Source organism: Taudactylus pleione, unplaced genomic scaffold (genome assembly GCF_031769625.1).
Source record: "Taudactylus pleione unplaced genomic scaffold, aTauple2 ptg001781l, whole genome shotgun sequence".
In the NCBI taxonomy this organism is placed as follows: Eukaryota; Metazoa; Chordata; class Amphibia; order Anura; family Myobatrachidae; genus Taudactylus; species Taudactylus pleione.
Window position 1 is genome coordinate 1510303 of NW_028286178.1, and position 17636 is coordinate 1527938.

The following is a 17636-nucleotide window of genomic DNA, read 5'->3' on the forward strand; positions in this document are numbered from 1 at the left end:
AAGGATCAAATCCAGCAGCAAAGGGGGATTTAATATGTTTCAGCACTAAAAGCTCAAAACATTTCATAACAATGGAAGTAAAAGCAATCGGGCGATAGTTGTTTAGACATTTAGGCACAGATTTTTTTGGGACAGGAACAATGGTTGTTTCTTTAAAACATTTTGGGACTTGGCAATATGCAAGGGACACATTATATATTAACGTAAAAGTCTCCCCTAACTCATTACAACATCCCATCTGGACCTGCAGCTTTACCCGGGGTTACCCTATGCAAACACTTCCGTATTAATAATTCATCTAACACTAAGGGTAACTCCTTAGGTTGAATTTCCGGGACCATAATTTTGGACACATTTTCCTTGTCGAAGCTAGAATAAAATATATTCAGGTTTTCCACCAAAGCACTGCTAACACCACATAACTCAATCGCTTTGGTTTTATAATCAGTGATATCACGTAGACCCTGCCACATACTCGGGGTCTTTACACTGATTACATTTATTCTCCATCCTAGTTGAATACTCTATTTTGGCCCTTTTAATACCTCTCCTCAAGTCAGACCTCACCTTTGTATACAGTTCCTTATTACTAGATTTAAGGCTCTATCCCGAGCTTTAAATAAGGAACGTACCTCACTATTTAGCCATGGTTACTCATTTGGGAATACCCTAAACGTTTTCCTTAATGTCACACTCTCAACACAGCAACTAATATAGCCCAAGACCGTAATGGTCAGAAGATCAAGGTTTATAGACCCTTCTACCATGGAGTCCTCAATTAACATTTCCCAATTAGTAAATGTTAGGTGGTCCTGTAACCTCTCAGTTGCTCCCTCTGGCCAAACTAAAACAGATCTCCTAATAGGCCTAACACGTCTGACCAAGGGCTTATATAAAGGTATCATGAACAAGGAGACATGGTCCAATTTTCCAATATGGGGACACACAACAGTCTCATAGGCCATTTTAAGATTTGTATAGACTTGATCCAAAGTATTTGCCCCCGTGTTGGAACCATAACATTCTTAAAAAACTTTGGCAGTACCACTTATAAATCCGCCTGGTTAAAATCACCTGCCACAATAAATATACCATTTACATAAGTAGATTGCAATTTTTTTAAAACATATAAAGTGTCCAGTGCGCGTCCCACATTTACCTGTGGGGGAATATAGACAGCTATCACTATAACAATTGCAAATTCCCTGGGCAAATAAAATGGCCTGCATTTAATCAACAGGTAATTAATTCTAAATCTGCTGAACAGAAACTCAATAAACGTAGCATTAGAACAACACTTATTGTTCACATCTATACAGAGTCCACCGCCTCTGAGCTTACCCGAAGCTCAGTCCAGTCTGCCCTAAATAATGACCTATCTACAAGACATATAGCAGAATCCGGGACCAAACTGTTTAACCAAGTCTCAGTAAAGATTATGATGGAGCAGTTCCTTAAATTTGCTTGCTAGATCCACTTGTATATCATCCAATTTACTGGGAAGAGACTGAACATTTGCTAAAAATAAACTGGGTAAAGGGGGATTTAGGAGGCAGAGCAGCAGTAGTTTGATTTTTAACTCCAGCCCTCTTCCCCCTGCTTCTGCAACCTTTCCCTCAAATGGATAACGCTTCCAACTATAAGCACTTGCCATACTAGGTCACCAACTGCGACCCCCGTACCTTGATCTGTGCTCATTTCTACCACTGTTGTGGCTATAATTCTCTCCACCAGGAGCTAGCCGCTGCCATGCCTGCTTAGCAGCCTGCTCCCAAAATCCCCAATCCTGGGACAGATGCAGCACCTCACCTCCTGGGACAGCGTCAGTGGGGTCATCCATCCCAGCAGCCCCCGCTCTGAGTCCCGAGCGTACTTCTGCCCTGACTTCCAGGCCTCTAGGGGCAGCATCAGCCATCCCAGCAGCCCCCACTTGGAGTCCTGAGAACACTTTCTCCCCAACTTCCAGGTCTCTAGGGGTAGGGTCTGCTGTCCTGGCAGTCTCCACTCCGGGTCCCGAGTGCACTTCCACTCAACCTCCAGCACCATACCACCCGGCATCCTGCTACAGCATCGCAGCCACAACAGCTCTTCCCAGGGATATACGATCGCAGCCCAGCTCCACCAAAATGCACCAACCAACAGCAACATGAAAGTAAGCTGCTTGAACTTCTATGCCTGACAGTGTCTATATCCATAACCGCTGCGCACCAGCGCACCGCCATCCTCCTAACAGGCTTAGTCTCCCCTTATTTGAGCCCTTTTGCCCACACTGGACCATCAGCTTTGTATAATATGAATGAATTTGCTGCTTCACACAACATGATATCTCCTGAAGGAAGAAACTCATATGGCTGTAAAATATTGCAGTCTCCAGCTATAGATGATTATTCTGATTTTCAGTCTACCCCTGTGTGGTGATGGCCAGGGCATGACAGCAAGGTGCGATGGTTTCCCGTAACCCTAATGTATGGTCACATCAGCCAGGTCAGGTGTAACACGCCATGCTGACATGCTAATATTGTGACTATAGCATTGTTACAGTGTCAGCATTACATCCCCATAAATGATGCTACAATCGTGTTTGCAGGTGTAAATCCGGCACTGCTGAGATATCATCGGTGAGACCATCTAATGTCTGTGGCTGAATATAAAGCCCGGTACTCCAGAGATATCATTGGTGACACATCTAATGTCTGTGCTGAATGTAAAGCCGGCACTGATGAGAAGGCAAGAGAGCAGAGCCAAATGATCTAACGGTGGCTGAGGCCATGTCTAAGCCAGAGAATATACAACAAGTTGCAGTAGAGAAGGAGGTCAGTATTTGGGAATGCCATCTGATAAGCTCATTATGTGCAGCTCTGTATCTTGCTGTAGTTTGTGGCCTTATAGATGCATAAATTGCAGCTTTAGTGGAAGATGCCAAAAGTATATCAGACTGGAACTAAATCTATCTGCCTCTCATTTATATTGTGTGAGGGGTTCCAGCACCTCTGTTGCTCCCTGAGACCTTCCCTGGAGAGCCTGAGGGGATTTCTCAGACCGAACCTGAGCTGGCTTATCAGAGTGAGTGAGATTCTGTACATAATGGCTTCAGTTGGATATATTACCATGTGCCCTTTCTAAGAGGATACTCTGAGAGAAATAGGGTTATGTAACTGGCACCACCCTCCCTAATGTAATCTATGATGTCTAATGGTGAGGTTCTGTACATAATGGCTGCAGTTGGGGATAACTCAACATGCTCTATCTCTGAGGGTACACTGAGAAACAGGTGTATTTAACTGGAACCCTCCTCCCCAAAAAATATCTGTTGGAAAAAAATCAAAATAGATTGACTGTAATTGTATGATAAACCCCAGGTGCTAATAAATTCAGGCTGATGCTGTGAGGAGGTATGAGCAGGGCTCAAAGTGAGCCAGTATAGGGTAGTATGCCATACCGCCACTTCATTCAGTGTTCCAATTGGCAGTCATCGCTGGGACTAAATATGGAATCCCAGAGCCAAAATTGTAGCGGCAGCATTATTTGGAGATGTGTCCCACTGATCAGCACTGGCTTAATGAAGGATCAGATCCAGCGCCAGAGCGGATGCAGCAGCAGTGTATACTTGTAGCCGGCTGTGAACCAATTGTGGACCGGCAGCCAATTAAAAAGAGAAGTCAGCGATTGTCTTAAATTCGACGCTGGCCGCTAGCCAATCACGGCTTGTGGTCCAGCAGTCAATCAGAAGCAGTTGCACGGCTGCTTCTGATTGGCTGCCGGTACTCACCTTTGATTGGTTCATGGCCAGCACAATGTTTAAACTGTCGCTGCATCTGCCCTCATACCCTGGTGCTGGGGATTCAATACTCGGTCCAAGCGTCGATCAAAGATGTGTGTGTGTTCCTGCTGGGTGCCGTTCCACCACAGAAAGACCACTCCCTGCCAGATGGGGCGAAGCAGCTGGTCTCAGCCAGTGCTGATCAAAGAAATGCCCCTGCTTGGGGCCGAGCCATCCGTGGAGAGCCCACTGCCAGCCAGGGGGATGGGGAAGAGATGCAGCCAGTCTCTATCAGTGCAGATGGCCTGAGAGGTACTGGGGTGAGGTAATGTGAGCACTGTGAGGTGTTAGGTTGAAAGAGGGAAGCAGGTAGTGTCAGGTACAGGGGGTGTTAAAGGGAAGTAGGCAGTGAGAGAAGCAGGGGGGTGGGAGAGGGAAGTAGGCAGTGAGAGGGAAGTAGGCAGTGAGAGATGAAGGAGGTGGGAGAGGAAAACAGGCAGTGAGAGGTGAAGGAGATTGAAAAGGAAGCAGAGGCTAATTCCCATTATCAAAATACCTAAAGTTTGGGGGGGTTCAACTGAAATTTCCATACCCCCACTTCAAGGTGCCGTGAGAATGTCAGCTAGACTATGCATTGGCTTCCTTACTGACAGAGTAATGGCTGCTTCCATCACTGTGACAATGTGTACGGGGCATCTGATCAGATAATTATAATGGCCTATTAGTATAGGAGCTCCATCCAGTAGCAGCATAGTTGGTGTCTGTGATGGGGGTGCATTGGTACAGAATGGTAAATCTCTGATGTCTAGTTTACAAAGTAACTATGTATTTGGGAGAGCAGTAATGTACTGTAACCCTCCATATTGTATCTTTATGGGTGTAAAACCTGTTTAAAGTTTCTTCCCTGCTGAGCCATCTGGTTTCTGTATTGTATGATACCAATGTCACAGAGAGTGTGGTCTGCACCCTGTCTCCCTTATCCTATGGGCACTAGGACCTGAAGTAGCTACCTCCAACCTGCCAAGTGCACTACTGTGCATGCTTGATTCCCTGCGTGTCATTCTCCTCTCAGCATATAGGACGTGACCGAGTGCTCACCATATAGAGGCCCCACAGAGACTCCAAATACCACTGTCACCTCTGTATAATACCAACATCCCACTGGCCCCACTGTGTGTGAACATAGGCGCACTACAGGTACTAGCATAACCCTTACATGCTCCTAGTTGTAACTGGTTATCACTGTATCCTGTACCTGCTGAGTATTGCATTACCCATTCATTATTCTGTACCTGCTTCTACCGGTTTATAAACAATTTCCTATCTAAAGTCTATCTGCTGTGTACTGACCTCCATCGCACACCGCTGCCACCTTCCACCATCGTAGTATCTGCCAATAGTCACATAGATGACTGTATGAATTGTCACCCAGGCATCATTGATATGGGAACTGTATTACTGGTAGATAGAGGCCATGCTGGATAGTATTTAGTATCCACTTGTCTAAGGTAATCTGCCATCATCAGTGTGATGGAATGAGATGTGTGATATGACGTAACTCATGTTACTGTTGTCCAATTTTGGATTGGCTGTCTCTATGCTCAGTGGACATAGCTTGATACCCTGTTCTGTGGGGTCATGTGAAGCTGACATGTTCAGGGAGAAGCCCAATGAGGAAGACTCCCAATCTTCAAAAAGTGAGGTCTGAGCAGGTGATGGCTGCTGTAATGTGACGGGGCCGCACCCTGTAAGTATTGGGATGACCCTTTATGCAGAGAGTGAGGTATGAGCAGGTGATGGCTGCTGTAATGTGACGGGGCCGCCCCCTGTAAGTATTGGGATGACCCTTTATGCAGAGAGTGATGTATGAGCAGGTGATGGCTGCTGTAATGTGACGGGGCCGCACCCTGTAAGTATTGGGATGACCCTTTATGCAGAGAGTGAGGTATGAGCAGGTGATGGCTGCTGTAATGTGACGGGGCCGTCCCCTGTAAGTCTTGGGATGACCCTTTATGCAGAGTGAGGTATGAGCAGGTGATGGCTGATGTAATGTGATGGGGCCGCCACCTGTTAAGCCTTGGGATTATTTTTGCAGAAAGTGATCCATTCATACTGTACATGGGTAGAAATACCGTGTCCATCACAGCCTCCATTGTGTCCTCCATCATCCAGCCCTGAGAGAGCGGCCTCAGTGATGCAGTAGCCAGGGCCAGCTAACCGTGTGCATGTTACTGATAAATGATATTACTCCCCTGCCTTCCAGCAGAGGCTTGCTGCATGTGGCTACCTGCTGGTGCTAGGGGGCAATCTCCTGAAGAACTAATGTGTGTATGACAGTGATGTTAGAATTGTCCACTTATAATACAAAATAAATTCTGAGTGACAGTGATGCATAATATGTAACTTTCCCAGCTCCAACTCACCTCTCAGATCAAGACTCCAAAAATGTGTCATCACACATTAAATGTTTCTCCAAGACATCTCAATTTTTGAAACAGGAAAATAGAGTCCATCTCATGCATTACCGTTTTATTGTCAAAAGCACAAAAATCATACTAATAGCACAAAAAATATTCAAAACACAATTACAGCATATAATTAGTCTTTGAATCTCAGTCTACCAGATTTAGGCTGTTGTGAGCGCAGAAAACACATAAACCAGCACCGTTACATCCCGGGACTTCAGTTATACTATGCTGCCTTTCCCAGCCAGCTAGTTGTGAAAGAGAACCACCCTCACCTGCCGACGCGTTTGAACCAGCATTGGGAAGGCCTTGGATGAAGACCATAATGGTTGAAATGTGCGAGCAGGTGAGGATGGTTTTCTTACACAAATATTCAGGCATCATGGGGGTCATTGGGGGATTCCATATTTGCTATTCATGTCCTTGCACATGTGCTTTTCTGCAGTAATACAGCCTGGAAGGTACAAAATAGGTTCCAAACACAGCATAGGCTGAGGATTGACCTGCACCACCTCTAAGCATGTGCAATAGTCTAGTCCTCTTACCGGTGGGAAAATAGACCCTGCAACACCCACTAACCCGGGATGGTTCCTGTAATTACACACATGCTCCATCCTTTACCCCCTTCTCTGCGGAACCTATTCTGACACTATTTGGGGTGATTACATTTCAATGTCAGTATTTATTTATGCAGTAACAGAAGAGAAATGTCTATGGATGGTGTTACCCATATTATACATGGTACCATCTGTGTGACACTAGTAATGCCATTAACGAATACAGAGGGCTCACACGCCAGCCCTTACCTAGATGTTACCATCTGTATCTGGGAGGTGACCACATCTTACCTTCATATTAATGGGGTAAGCAGAGTATTTCATAGAGTAGGAACCCTGGACGTTGGGCTGACCATGGTGTCATTTGCTAGATAATACAGAGTTACAGTGGTGATGACAATAATTGTCTCTGCTTTGTATTATTTATACAGTGCCCACACAATACCTTGGTTTGTTTTTTTAAATCATTAGTTTCCTTATTTCTCCTAAAAAGGCCAAAGATAATCTCCCCAAAAAGGCATTTTTTTAAATTAAATTGCAAGAAAGTGAATATTTTTATTTTGTTTTTCTAACCACCTCCAACCAATACTTAGTGCATCACCATTAACCCAGCATTCCAAAGCAGCAAAAGCTGGATACTACCCATTACTTTCCCTAATAGAATGTATTTTTTTCAAATAATAATGTATTTTATAAATAAACTGCATAAAATGTATCCCCTATATAACAATGACGTGGTCTGTTATTACTGCAGAGAGTGGTGCTGATATCTAATAGTATAATAATGTATTTATCTTCTCTGTGTATGACTGATATACATAATATGTATCCTCTATATAACAATGACGTGGTCTGTTATTACTGCAGAGAGTGGTGCTGATATCTAATAGACTAATAATGTATTTATCTTCTCTGTGTATGACTGATATACATAATATGTATCCCCTATATAACAATGACGTGGTCTGTTATTACTGCAGAGAGTGGTGCTGATATATAATAGTATAATAATGTATTTATCTTCTCTGTGTATGACTGATATACATAAAATGTATCCCCTATATAACAATGACGTGGTCTGTTATTACTGCAGAGAGTGGTGCTGATATCTAATAGTATAATAATGTATTTATCTTCTCTGTGTATGACTGATATACATATAATGTATCCCCTATATAACAATGACGTGGTCTGTTATTACTGCAGAGAGTGGTACTGATATCTAATAGTATAATAATGTATTTATCTTCTCCGTGTATGACTGATATACATAAAATGTATCCCCTATATAATAATGACGTGGTCTGTTATTACTGCAGAGAGTGGTACTGATATCTAATAGTATAATAATGTATTTATCTTCTCCGTGTATGACTGATATACATAAAATGTATCCCCTATATAATAATGACGTGGTCTGTTATTACTGCAGAGAGTGGTACTGATATCTAATAGTATAATAATGTATTTATCTTCTCTGTGTATGACTGATATACATATAATGTATCCTCTATATAACAACGACGTGGTCTGTTATTACTGCAGAGAATGGTGCTGATATATAATAGTATAATGTATTTATCTTCTCTGTGTATGACTGATATACATAAAATGTATCCCCTATATAACAATGACGTGGTCTGTTATTACTGCAGAGAGTGGTGCTGATATCTAATAGTATAATAATGTATTTATCTTCTCTGTGTATGACAGATATACATAAAATGTATCCCCTATATAACAATGACGTGGTCTGTTATTACTGCAGAGAGTGGTGCTGATATCTAATAGTATAATAATGTATTTATCTTCTCTGTGTATGACTGATATACATAATATGTATCCCCTATATAACAATGACGTGGTCTGTTATTACTGCAGAGAGTGGTGCTGATATCTAATAGTATAATAATGTATTTATCTTCTCTGTGTATGACTGATATACATAAAATATATCCCCTATATAACAATGACGTAGTCTGTTATTACTGCAGAGAGTGGTGCTGATATATAATAGTATAATAATGTATTTATCTTCTCTGTGTATGACTGATATACATAAAATGTATCCCCTATATAACAATGACGTGGTCTGTTATTACTGCAGAGAGTGGTGCTGATATCTAATAGTATAATAATGTATTTATCTTCTCTGTGTATGACTGATATACATAATATGTATCCCCTATATAACAATGATGTGGTCTGTTATTACTGCAGAGAGTGGTGCTGATATCTAATAGTATAATAATGTATTTATCTTCTCTGTGTATGACTGATATACATAATATATATCCCCTATATAACAACGACGTGGTCTGTTATTACTGCAGAGAGTGGTGCTGATATCTAATAGTATAATAATGTATTTATCTTCTCTGTGTATGACTGATATACATATAATGTATCCCCCTATATAACAACGACGTGGTCTGTTATTACTGCAGAGAGTGGTGCTGATATATAATAGTATAATATTGTATTTATCTTCTCTGTGTATGACTGATATACATAAAATGTATCCCCTATATAATAATGACGTGGTCTGTTATTACTGCAGAGAGTGGTGCTGATATCTAATAGTATAATAATGTATTTATCTTCTCTGTGTATGACTGATATACATAATATGTATCCCCCTATATAATAATGACGTGGTCTGTTATTACTGCAGAGAGTGGTGCTGATATATAATAGTATAATAATGTATTTATCTTCTCTGTGTATGACTGATATACATATAATGTATCCCCTATATAACAATGACGTGGTCTGTTATTACTGCAGAGAGTGGTGCTGATATCTAATAGTATAATAATGTATTTATCTTCTCTGTGTATGACAGATATACATAAAATGTATCCCCTATATAACAATGACGTGGTCTGTTATTACTGCAGAGAGTGGTGCTGATATCTAATAGTATAATAATGTATTTATCTTCTCTGTGTATGACTGATATACATAATATGTATCCCCTATATAACAATGACGTGGTCTGTTATTACTGCAGAGAGTGGTGCTGATATCTAATAGTATAATAATGTATTTATCTTCTCTGTGTATGACTGATATACATAAAATATATCCCCTATATAACAATGACGTGGTCTGTTATTACTGCAGAGAGTGGTGCTGATATATAATAGTATAATAATGTATTTATCTTCTCTGTGTATGACTGATATACATAAAATGTATCCCCTATATAACAATGACGTGGTCTGTTATTACTGCAGAGAGTGGTGCTGATATATAATAGTATAATATTGTATTTATCTTCTCTGTGTATGACTGATATACATAAAATGTATCCCCTATATAATAATGACGTGGTCTGTTATTACTGCAGAGAGTGGTGCTGATATCTAATAGTATAATAATGTATTTATCTTCTCTGTGTATGACTGATATACATAAAATGTATCCCCTATATAACAACGACGTGGTCTGTTATTACTGCAGAGAGTGGTGCTGATATCTAATAGTATAATAATGTATTTATCTTCTCTGTGTATGACTGATATACATAATATGTATCCCCTATATAACAATGACGTGGTCTGTTATTACTGCAGAGAGTGGTGCTGATATATAATAGTATAATAATGTATTTATCTTCTCTGTGTATGACTGATATACATAAAATGTATCCCCTATATAACAACGACGTGGTCTGTTATTACTGCAGAGTGGTGCTGATATCTAATAGTATAATAATGTATTTATCTTCTCTGTGTATGACTGATATACATAAAATGTATCCCCTATATAACAACGACGTGGTCTGTTATTACTGCAGAGAGTGGTGCTGATATCTAATAGTATAATAATGTATTTTATCTTCTCTGTGTATGACTGATATACATAATATGTATCCCCTATATAACAACGACGTGGTCTGTTATTACTGCAGAGAGTGGTGCTGATATCTAATAGTATAATAATGTATTTATCTTCTCTGTGTATGACTGATATACATAAAATGTATCCCCTATATAACAATGACGTGGTCTGTTATTACTGCAGAGAGTGGTGCTGATATCTAATAGTATAATAATGTATTTATCTTCTCTGTGTATGACTGATATACATAAAATGTATCTCCTATATAACAATGACGTGGTCTGTTATTACTGCAGAGAGTGGTGCCGATATCTAATAGTATAATAATGTATTTATCTTCTCTGTGTATGACTGATATACATAAAATGTATCCCCTATATAACAATGACGTGGTCTGTTATTACTGCAGAGAGTGGTGCTGATATCTAATAATATAATAATGTATTTATCTTCTCTGTGTATGACTGATATACATAAAATGTATCCCCTATATAACAATGACGTGGTCTGTTATTACTGCAGAGACTGGTGCTGATATCTAATAGTATAATAATGTATTTATCTTCTCTGTGTATGACTGATATACATAAAATGTATCCCCTATATAACAATGACGTGGTCTGTTATTACTGCAGAGAGTGGTGCTGATATCTAATAGACTAATAATGTATTTATCTTCTCTGTGTATGACTGATATACATAAAATGTATCCTCTATATAACAATGACGTGGTCTGTTATTACTGCAGAGAGTGGTGCTGATATCTAATAGACTAATAATGTATTTATCTTCTCTGTGTATGACTGATATACATAAAATGTATCCTCTATATAACAATGACGTGGTCTGTTATTACTGCAGAGAGTGGTGCTGATATCTAATAGTATAATAATGTATTTATCTTCTCTGTGTATGACTGATATACATAAAATGTATCCCCTATATAACAATGACGTGGTCTGTTATTACTGCAGAGAGTGGTGCTGATATCTAATAGTATAATAATGTATTTATCTTCTCTGTGTATGACTGATATACATAAAATATAACCCCTATATAACAACAACGTGGTCTGTTATTACTGCAGAGAGTGGTGCTGATATCTAATAGTATAATAATGTATTTATCTTCTCTGTGTATGACTGATATACATAACATGTATCCTCTATATAACAATGACGTGGTCTGTTATTACTGCAGAGATTGGTGCTGATATCTAATAGTATAATAATGTATTTATCTTCTCTGTGTATGACTGATATACATAATATGTATCCCCTATATAACAATGACGTGGTCTGTTATTACTGCGGAGTGGTGACGATATCTAATAGACTAAAGACAATACTATAGGGGAGTGGCCTGGAGTAGCTAGGAGAAGGAAGCATTTTACCAGATCTCCTGTATATATCCTTCAATTATCCTGTTTTTCCTGGTTGTTTCTCCCCCAAACTGGATATTCCAGTGTTTTACCCTTTCTAGACTAACTGGGCTCTGAGGTGGAAGTTTGCAGTAGTGTCTCCCAGTGTATTTCCAGGAGTTTGCAGTGGCCAGGTCCTCTCTCACTGGGGCCCGTTTCTCTTATCTCCAGCTCCCGGGGCTGTCTCCTGTTGTTATACTTACCTGTGGACTCTATCCTGGTGCCTGACTGCGTCCTGTGGGATCCGGTATGTGTCTCCTGCTGGTTCTTATTTGTATCAGTTGAGGAGTATTGGAAGCGGACATCAGCCATCTTGTCTTCTTGGGCGGTGGCTGCAAGTGTCCCTGCGCACCAACATCTCTGCTGCTGCGGCTGATCTGCCCTGTTGTTCTCGACTTCAGTGGTCATCTGAGGATTTTTCCTGGGATTTCTCCTTTATACCTGCTGCCTGCTACCTCCCAGCTGTCGATCTCCTTGTGGCTGTGTGCTGGTAAGCTCTGGTGGTGTGCTAGCCTCCATCATCTTGCCAATGATTTCCCTCCTGGCTGCTGCTCAGGTTATCCTGCCTTGCTGTGATTATTATACTGGTGGCTACGTACCTCAAAGATGGCTGGCTCTATGCAGCAAATTATCCAGGCTATTAATGCCCTTACTCTGGGGCTGCCTTCCAAGCTTGAGGATGTGATGATCGTGTCTGTGAGTTCTGCAGCTGCTGTTCACATGTCTCCTGCAACAGTGCAATATTTGGATGTATTCTGTCCAAGGTCTGTGTTAACCTCCGATTCTGAAGCCCTCTCGGCTTATGGATGTCTCAAATTTGATGAGGTTCGTACAGAGATCCGTTCCCCACTTCCAACATACAAGTTAAAGTTCCGGGACTTAGCGTTAAAGTACTTCATGCCCCTTTTTATTTACTCTTCAATGCCAGAAAGTTTACAGAATTTATTGCTCCCATGCTCCATAGTGTCTCCTTGGGGAGATGGAGACGGGACTATTTCTATAATTTCACAAGAGGCTGAGGCCTGGACAGACTAAGATTAATAATTTGAAACCTAATATTTAGTTCTAAAGTCTTTGGATATTTTCATTTTGTTTATTATTTATCCAGTTGTTTGAATTATTTAATTACTTTTCTTATTTGGTTTTCATATATATAAGTACAATGTTACATATTTTATATGGAAGAAACACCATTCCTTTGAAATGTGGTAGAGCTGGGCAGAACCTAGCTTAGGGTCATTAGTCTATTGCTCTCATCAGATACATGGATTTCTGTTATCCTGTATTTCTGTGGATGGAGGTGGGGGGGTTAGGTAGTTTGTGTAGAATGGGGAAGGGAATTAGGGATCCAGGTATACCTAGGTTGAGGTTAGGTTATAAAGGGTGGGGGGTTTTGGGGTGGGTTGTTTTGATCTTTTTCTTTTAATTTCTTCTATTTATGTGTGTAGTTTTGATATCCAGGCAGATCTGGGAGTTTCCCCTTTTTTTTCTCTTATATTTGACACTCTATAATGTTACATATGCAATCAATATATTTAGAAGTGGTTAGTTTCTTTGTATGTGTATCTACGGATATATGATCCCGAAAGGCGCGTTCGGGCTCTTCATATTCTTTACATATATGATGAAGACTATGATGTATATCCTGTTTTTGATATAATGTCAGTCGCTTGTGTAACATGTCTTATGCTAATATATACTGTGTATTGTGTCTGTTTATTTACATCTGCTGTGCTATAATAGCCATTTTAAATTATTGTATAATCTTATTTATTTTCAAAATACTATGTGACTGGGGTGTTGCTACAGCCCTGTCTTGTATTAGCTCATAGAAATGCTTTTCTCTTGTGTGACATCTGATGTCTACCAAGACTTGATTTATGTTGAAAACATTTCCCACACTCAGAGCATGAAAATGGTTTCTCGCCTGTATGAGTTGTCTGATGTTTAACAAGATCTGATTTATTTATAAAACATTTCCCACACTCAGAGCATGGAAATGGCCTCTCACCAGTGTGACGTTTCTGATGTCTAACAAGATCTGATTTATATGTAAAACATTTCCCACACTCAGAACATGGAAATGGTTTCTCACCTTTGTGACGTCTCTGATGTTTAACAAGATCTAATTTATATCTAAAACATTTCCCACACTCAGAGCATGGAAATGGTTTCTCACCTATGTGAGTTTTCTGATGTTTAACAAGAGCTGATTTATATCTAAAAAATGTCCCACACTTAGAGCATGGAAATGGTTTCTCACCTGTGTGAGTTCTCTTATGTCTAACAAGATCATTTTTATATATAAAACATTTCCCACACTCAGAGCATGGAAATGGCCTTTCACCTGTGTGATGTCTCTGATGTGTAACAAGAACTGATTTATATGTAAAACATTTCCCACACACAGAACATAAAAATGGCCTCTCACCTGTGTGAGTTCTTTGATGTTCAACAAGAGCTGATTTCTGTGTAAAACATTTCCCACACTCAGAGCATGGAAATGGGTTCTCACCTGTGTGACTTCTTTGATGTATAACAAGAGCTGCTTTATATGTAAAACATTTCCCACACTGAAAACATGAAAATGGCTTCTCACCTGTGTGTGTTCTCTCATGTATAACAAGATATGATTTCTCTGTAAAACATTTCACACACTGAGAACATGAAAATGGCTTCTCACCTGTGTGACGTCTCTTATGTCTATTAAGAGCTTTTTTATGTGGAAAATATTTCCCACATTCAGGACATGGAAATTGTTTCTCACCTGTGTGACTTCTCTGGTGTGTCACAAGAAGAGATTTACATGAAAAACATTTCCCACAGTTAGAACAGGGAGAGTTTTTATCACCGATATGAGCTGCACTATGTGTAACAAAAGCTGAGGTATCAGGTGAACAGTCCTCACGGTTAGAGGGGTTAGATGATATTGCTGTACTGTGATGTACTGGATGTATATTTAGTATAATAGGGCTGTCTCCTGGATAAACTTGAGTGATGTTATCTTCTATTTCAATATCTTTAGACAAAATGAGATCTCCCTTCAGCTTGATGCTTGTGCGTCCATCTGCTAGAAATAAAATATCACTTATTATTCACAGCTCTTTATATAGTGCACACTGTGAATATATACTCATTCACATCAGTTCTTGCCCAAATGCAGCTTACCATCTATATTCGCTATCACATGTACATACATATACAAATTATGGTTAATTTGTTTCAGATGCCAATTAGCCTACCAGTATGATTTTTGGAGCGTTGGAGTAAACACATACAAACTCCACACAGATAACGCCTTGGTTGGGAACTCAGTTCTGTGAGACAGGAATGCTGACCACTACACCAACATGTTACTATAATGAATATGTTTATTTGTTTAATTTCAACTTGTAAACTGTGACCACTGTATTATAATTACAAATGTACAACAAATATGAGTCTCTATGAACACTGGTAAAGAGAAAATATAGGGTAAGCATGTCTAATCATAAACAAATTAGCGTTCGCTTTACATTACACCAGATATATAGCTTAATTTAGTATTCATTTCGAATAGCGCTTACTGCTTAATTCACTAAGATGTCCTCCAGGTAAGCTGCGCTCCACAGTCATTACCCATAAGTCCAGGGCCTGCTGAGTGCATGAAGGATCTTTCACCTATTCCTGCAGTACCTATTATCCCGAGTAATTACACATCAATGTCTGATTTCTGTCATAATATAACAGACAAAAATATTATGAAGGTTTTCCAGCTTTATAGACCCCATCTTGTCTGTCGTATGTATATATTAGGTAATGTTACCTTTGCCCTGCAATCTACGTAGAAGGAGGATTGTGTCCTTGCACTTTAATGCTAGCTAATTGGAATATAGATATTTCATCAGCACAATGGGATATTGTTAGTCACATATGTTCATAGTTATGTGGGCTAGCTTGCTGGGGAGGATATTGTTAGTCACACGTGCTCTTAGTTATGTGGGCTAGCTTGCTGGGGAGGATATTGGTAGTCACACATGCTCATAGTTATGTGGGCTAGCTTGCTGGGGAGGATATTGTTAGTCACACATGCTCATAGTTATGTGTGATAGCTTGCTGGGGAGGATATTGTTAGTCACACATGCTCATAGTTATGTGGTCTAGCTTGCTGGGGAGGATATTGTTAGTCACAGATGCTCATAGTTATGTGGGCTAGCTTGCTAGGGAGGATATTGTTAGTCACACATGCTCATAGTTATGTGGGCTAGCTTGCTGGGGAGGATATTGTTAGTCACACATGCTCATAGTTATGTGGGCTAGCTTGCTGGGGAGGATATTGTTAGTCACACATGCTCATAGTTATGTGGGCTAGCTTGCTGGGGAGGATATTGTTAGTCACATATGCTCATAGTTATGTGGCCTAGCTTGCTGGGGTGGATATTGTTAGTCACACAAGCTCATAGTTATGTGGGCTAGCTTGCTGGGGAGGATATTGGTAGTCACACATGCTCATAGTAATGGGCTAGCTTGCTGGGGAGGATATTGTTAGTCACACATCCTCATAGTTATGTGGGCCAGCTTGCTGGGGAGGATATTGTCAGTCACACATGCTCATAGTTATGTGATCTAGCTTGCTGGGGAGGATATTGTTAGTCACACATGCTCATAGTTATGTGGGCTAGCTTGCTGGGGAGGATATTGTTATTCACACATGCTCATAGTTATGTGGGCTAGCTTGCTGGGGAGGATATTGTTAGTCACACAAGCTCGTAGTTATGTGGGCTAGCTTGCTGGGGAAGATATTGTTAGTCACATATGCTCATAGTTATGTGGGCTAGCTTGCTGGGGAGGATATTGTTAGTCACATATGCTCATAGTTATGTGGGCTAGCTTGCTGGGGAGGATATTGTTAGTCACACATGCTCATAGTTAAGTGTAATAGCTTGCTGGGGAGGATATTGTTAGTCCCATATGCTCATAGTTATGTGGGCTAGCTTGCTGGGGAGAATATTGTTAGTCACACATGCTCATAGTTATGTGGGCTAGCTTGCTGGGGAGGATATTGTTAGTCACACATGCTCATAGTTATGTGGGCTAGCTTGCTGGGGAGGATATTGTTAGTCACATATGCTCATAGTTATGTGTGATAGCTTGCTGGGGAGGATATTGTTAGTCACACATGCTCATAGTTATGTGGTCTAGCTTGCTGGGGAGGATATTGTTAGTCACATATGCTCATAGTTATGTGGGCTAGCTTGCTGGGGAGGATATTGTTAGTCACATATGCTCATAGTTATGTGGTCTAGCTTGCTGGGGAGGATATTGTTAGTCACACATGCTCATAGTTATGTGGGCTAGCTTGCTGGGGAGGATATTGTTAGTCACACATGCTCATAGTTATGTGGCCTAGCTTGCTGGGGAGGATATTGTTAGTCACACATGCTCATAGTTATGTGGGCTAGCTTGCTGGGGAGGATATTGTTAGTCACATATGCTCATAGTTATGTGTGATAGCTTGCTGGGGAGGATATTGTTAGTCACACATGCTCATAGTTATGTGTGATAGCTTGCTGGGGAGGATATTGTTAGTCACATATGCTCATAGTTAT

General features: G+C 40.2%; 1 protein-coding gene across 1 annotated transcript in view; it reads right to left on the bottom strand.

Moving 5' to 3' along the window:
* Positions 1-13157: 13157 nt before the first annotated feature.
* LOC148436387 (uncharacterized) overlaps positions 13158-17636 on the bottom strand; it is a 29109-nt gene continuing 24630 nt past the window's right edge. The window contains exon 5 of the mRNA XM_088464976.1: positions 13158-15118. Within this exon, the coding sequence (XP_088321102.1) occupies positions 13875-15118 (1244 nt within the window). The 3' untranslated portion in view covers positions 13158-13874. The remainder of the gene's footprint in view (positions 15119-17636) is intronic.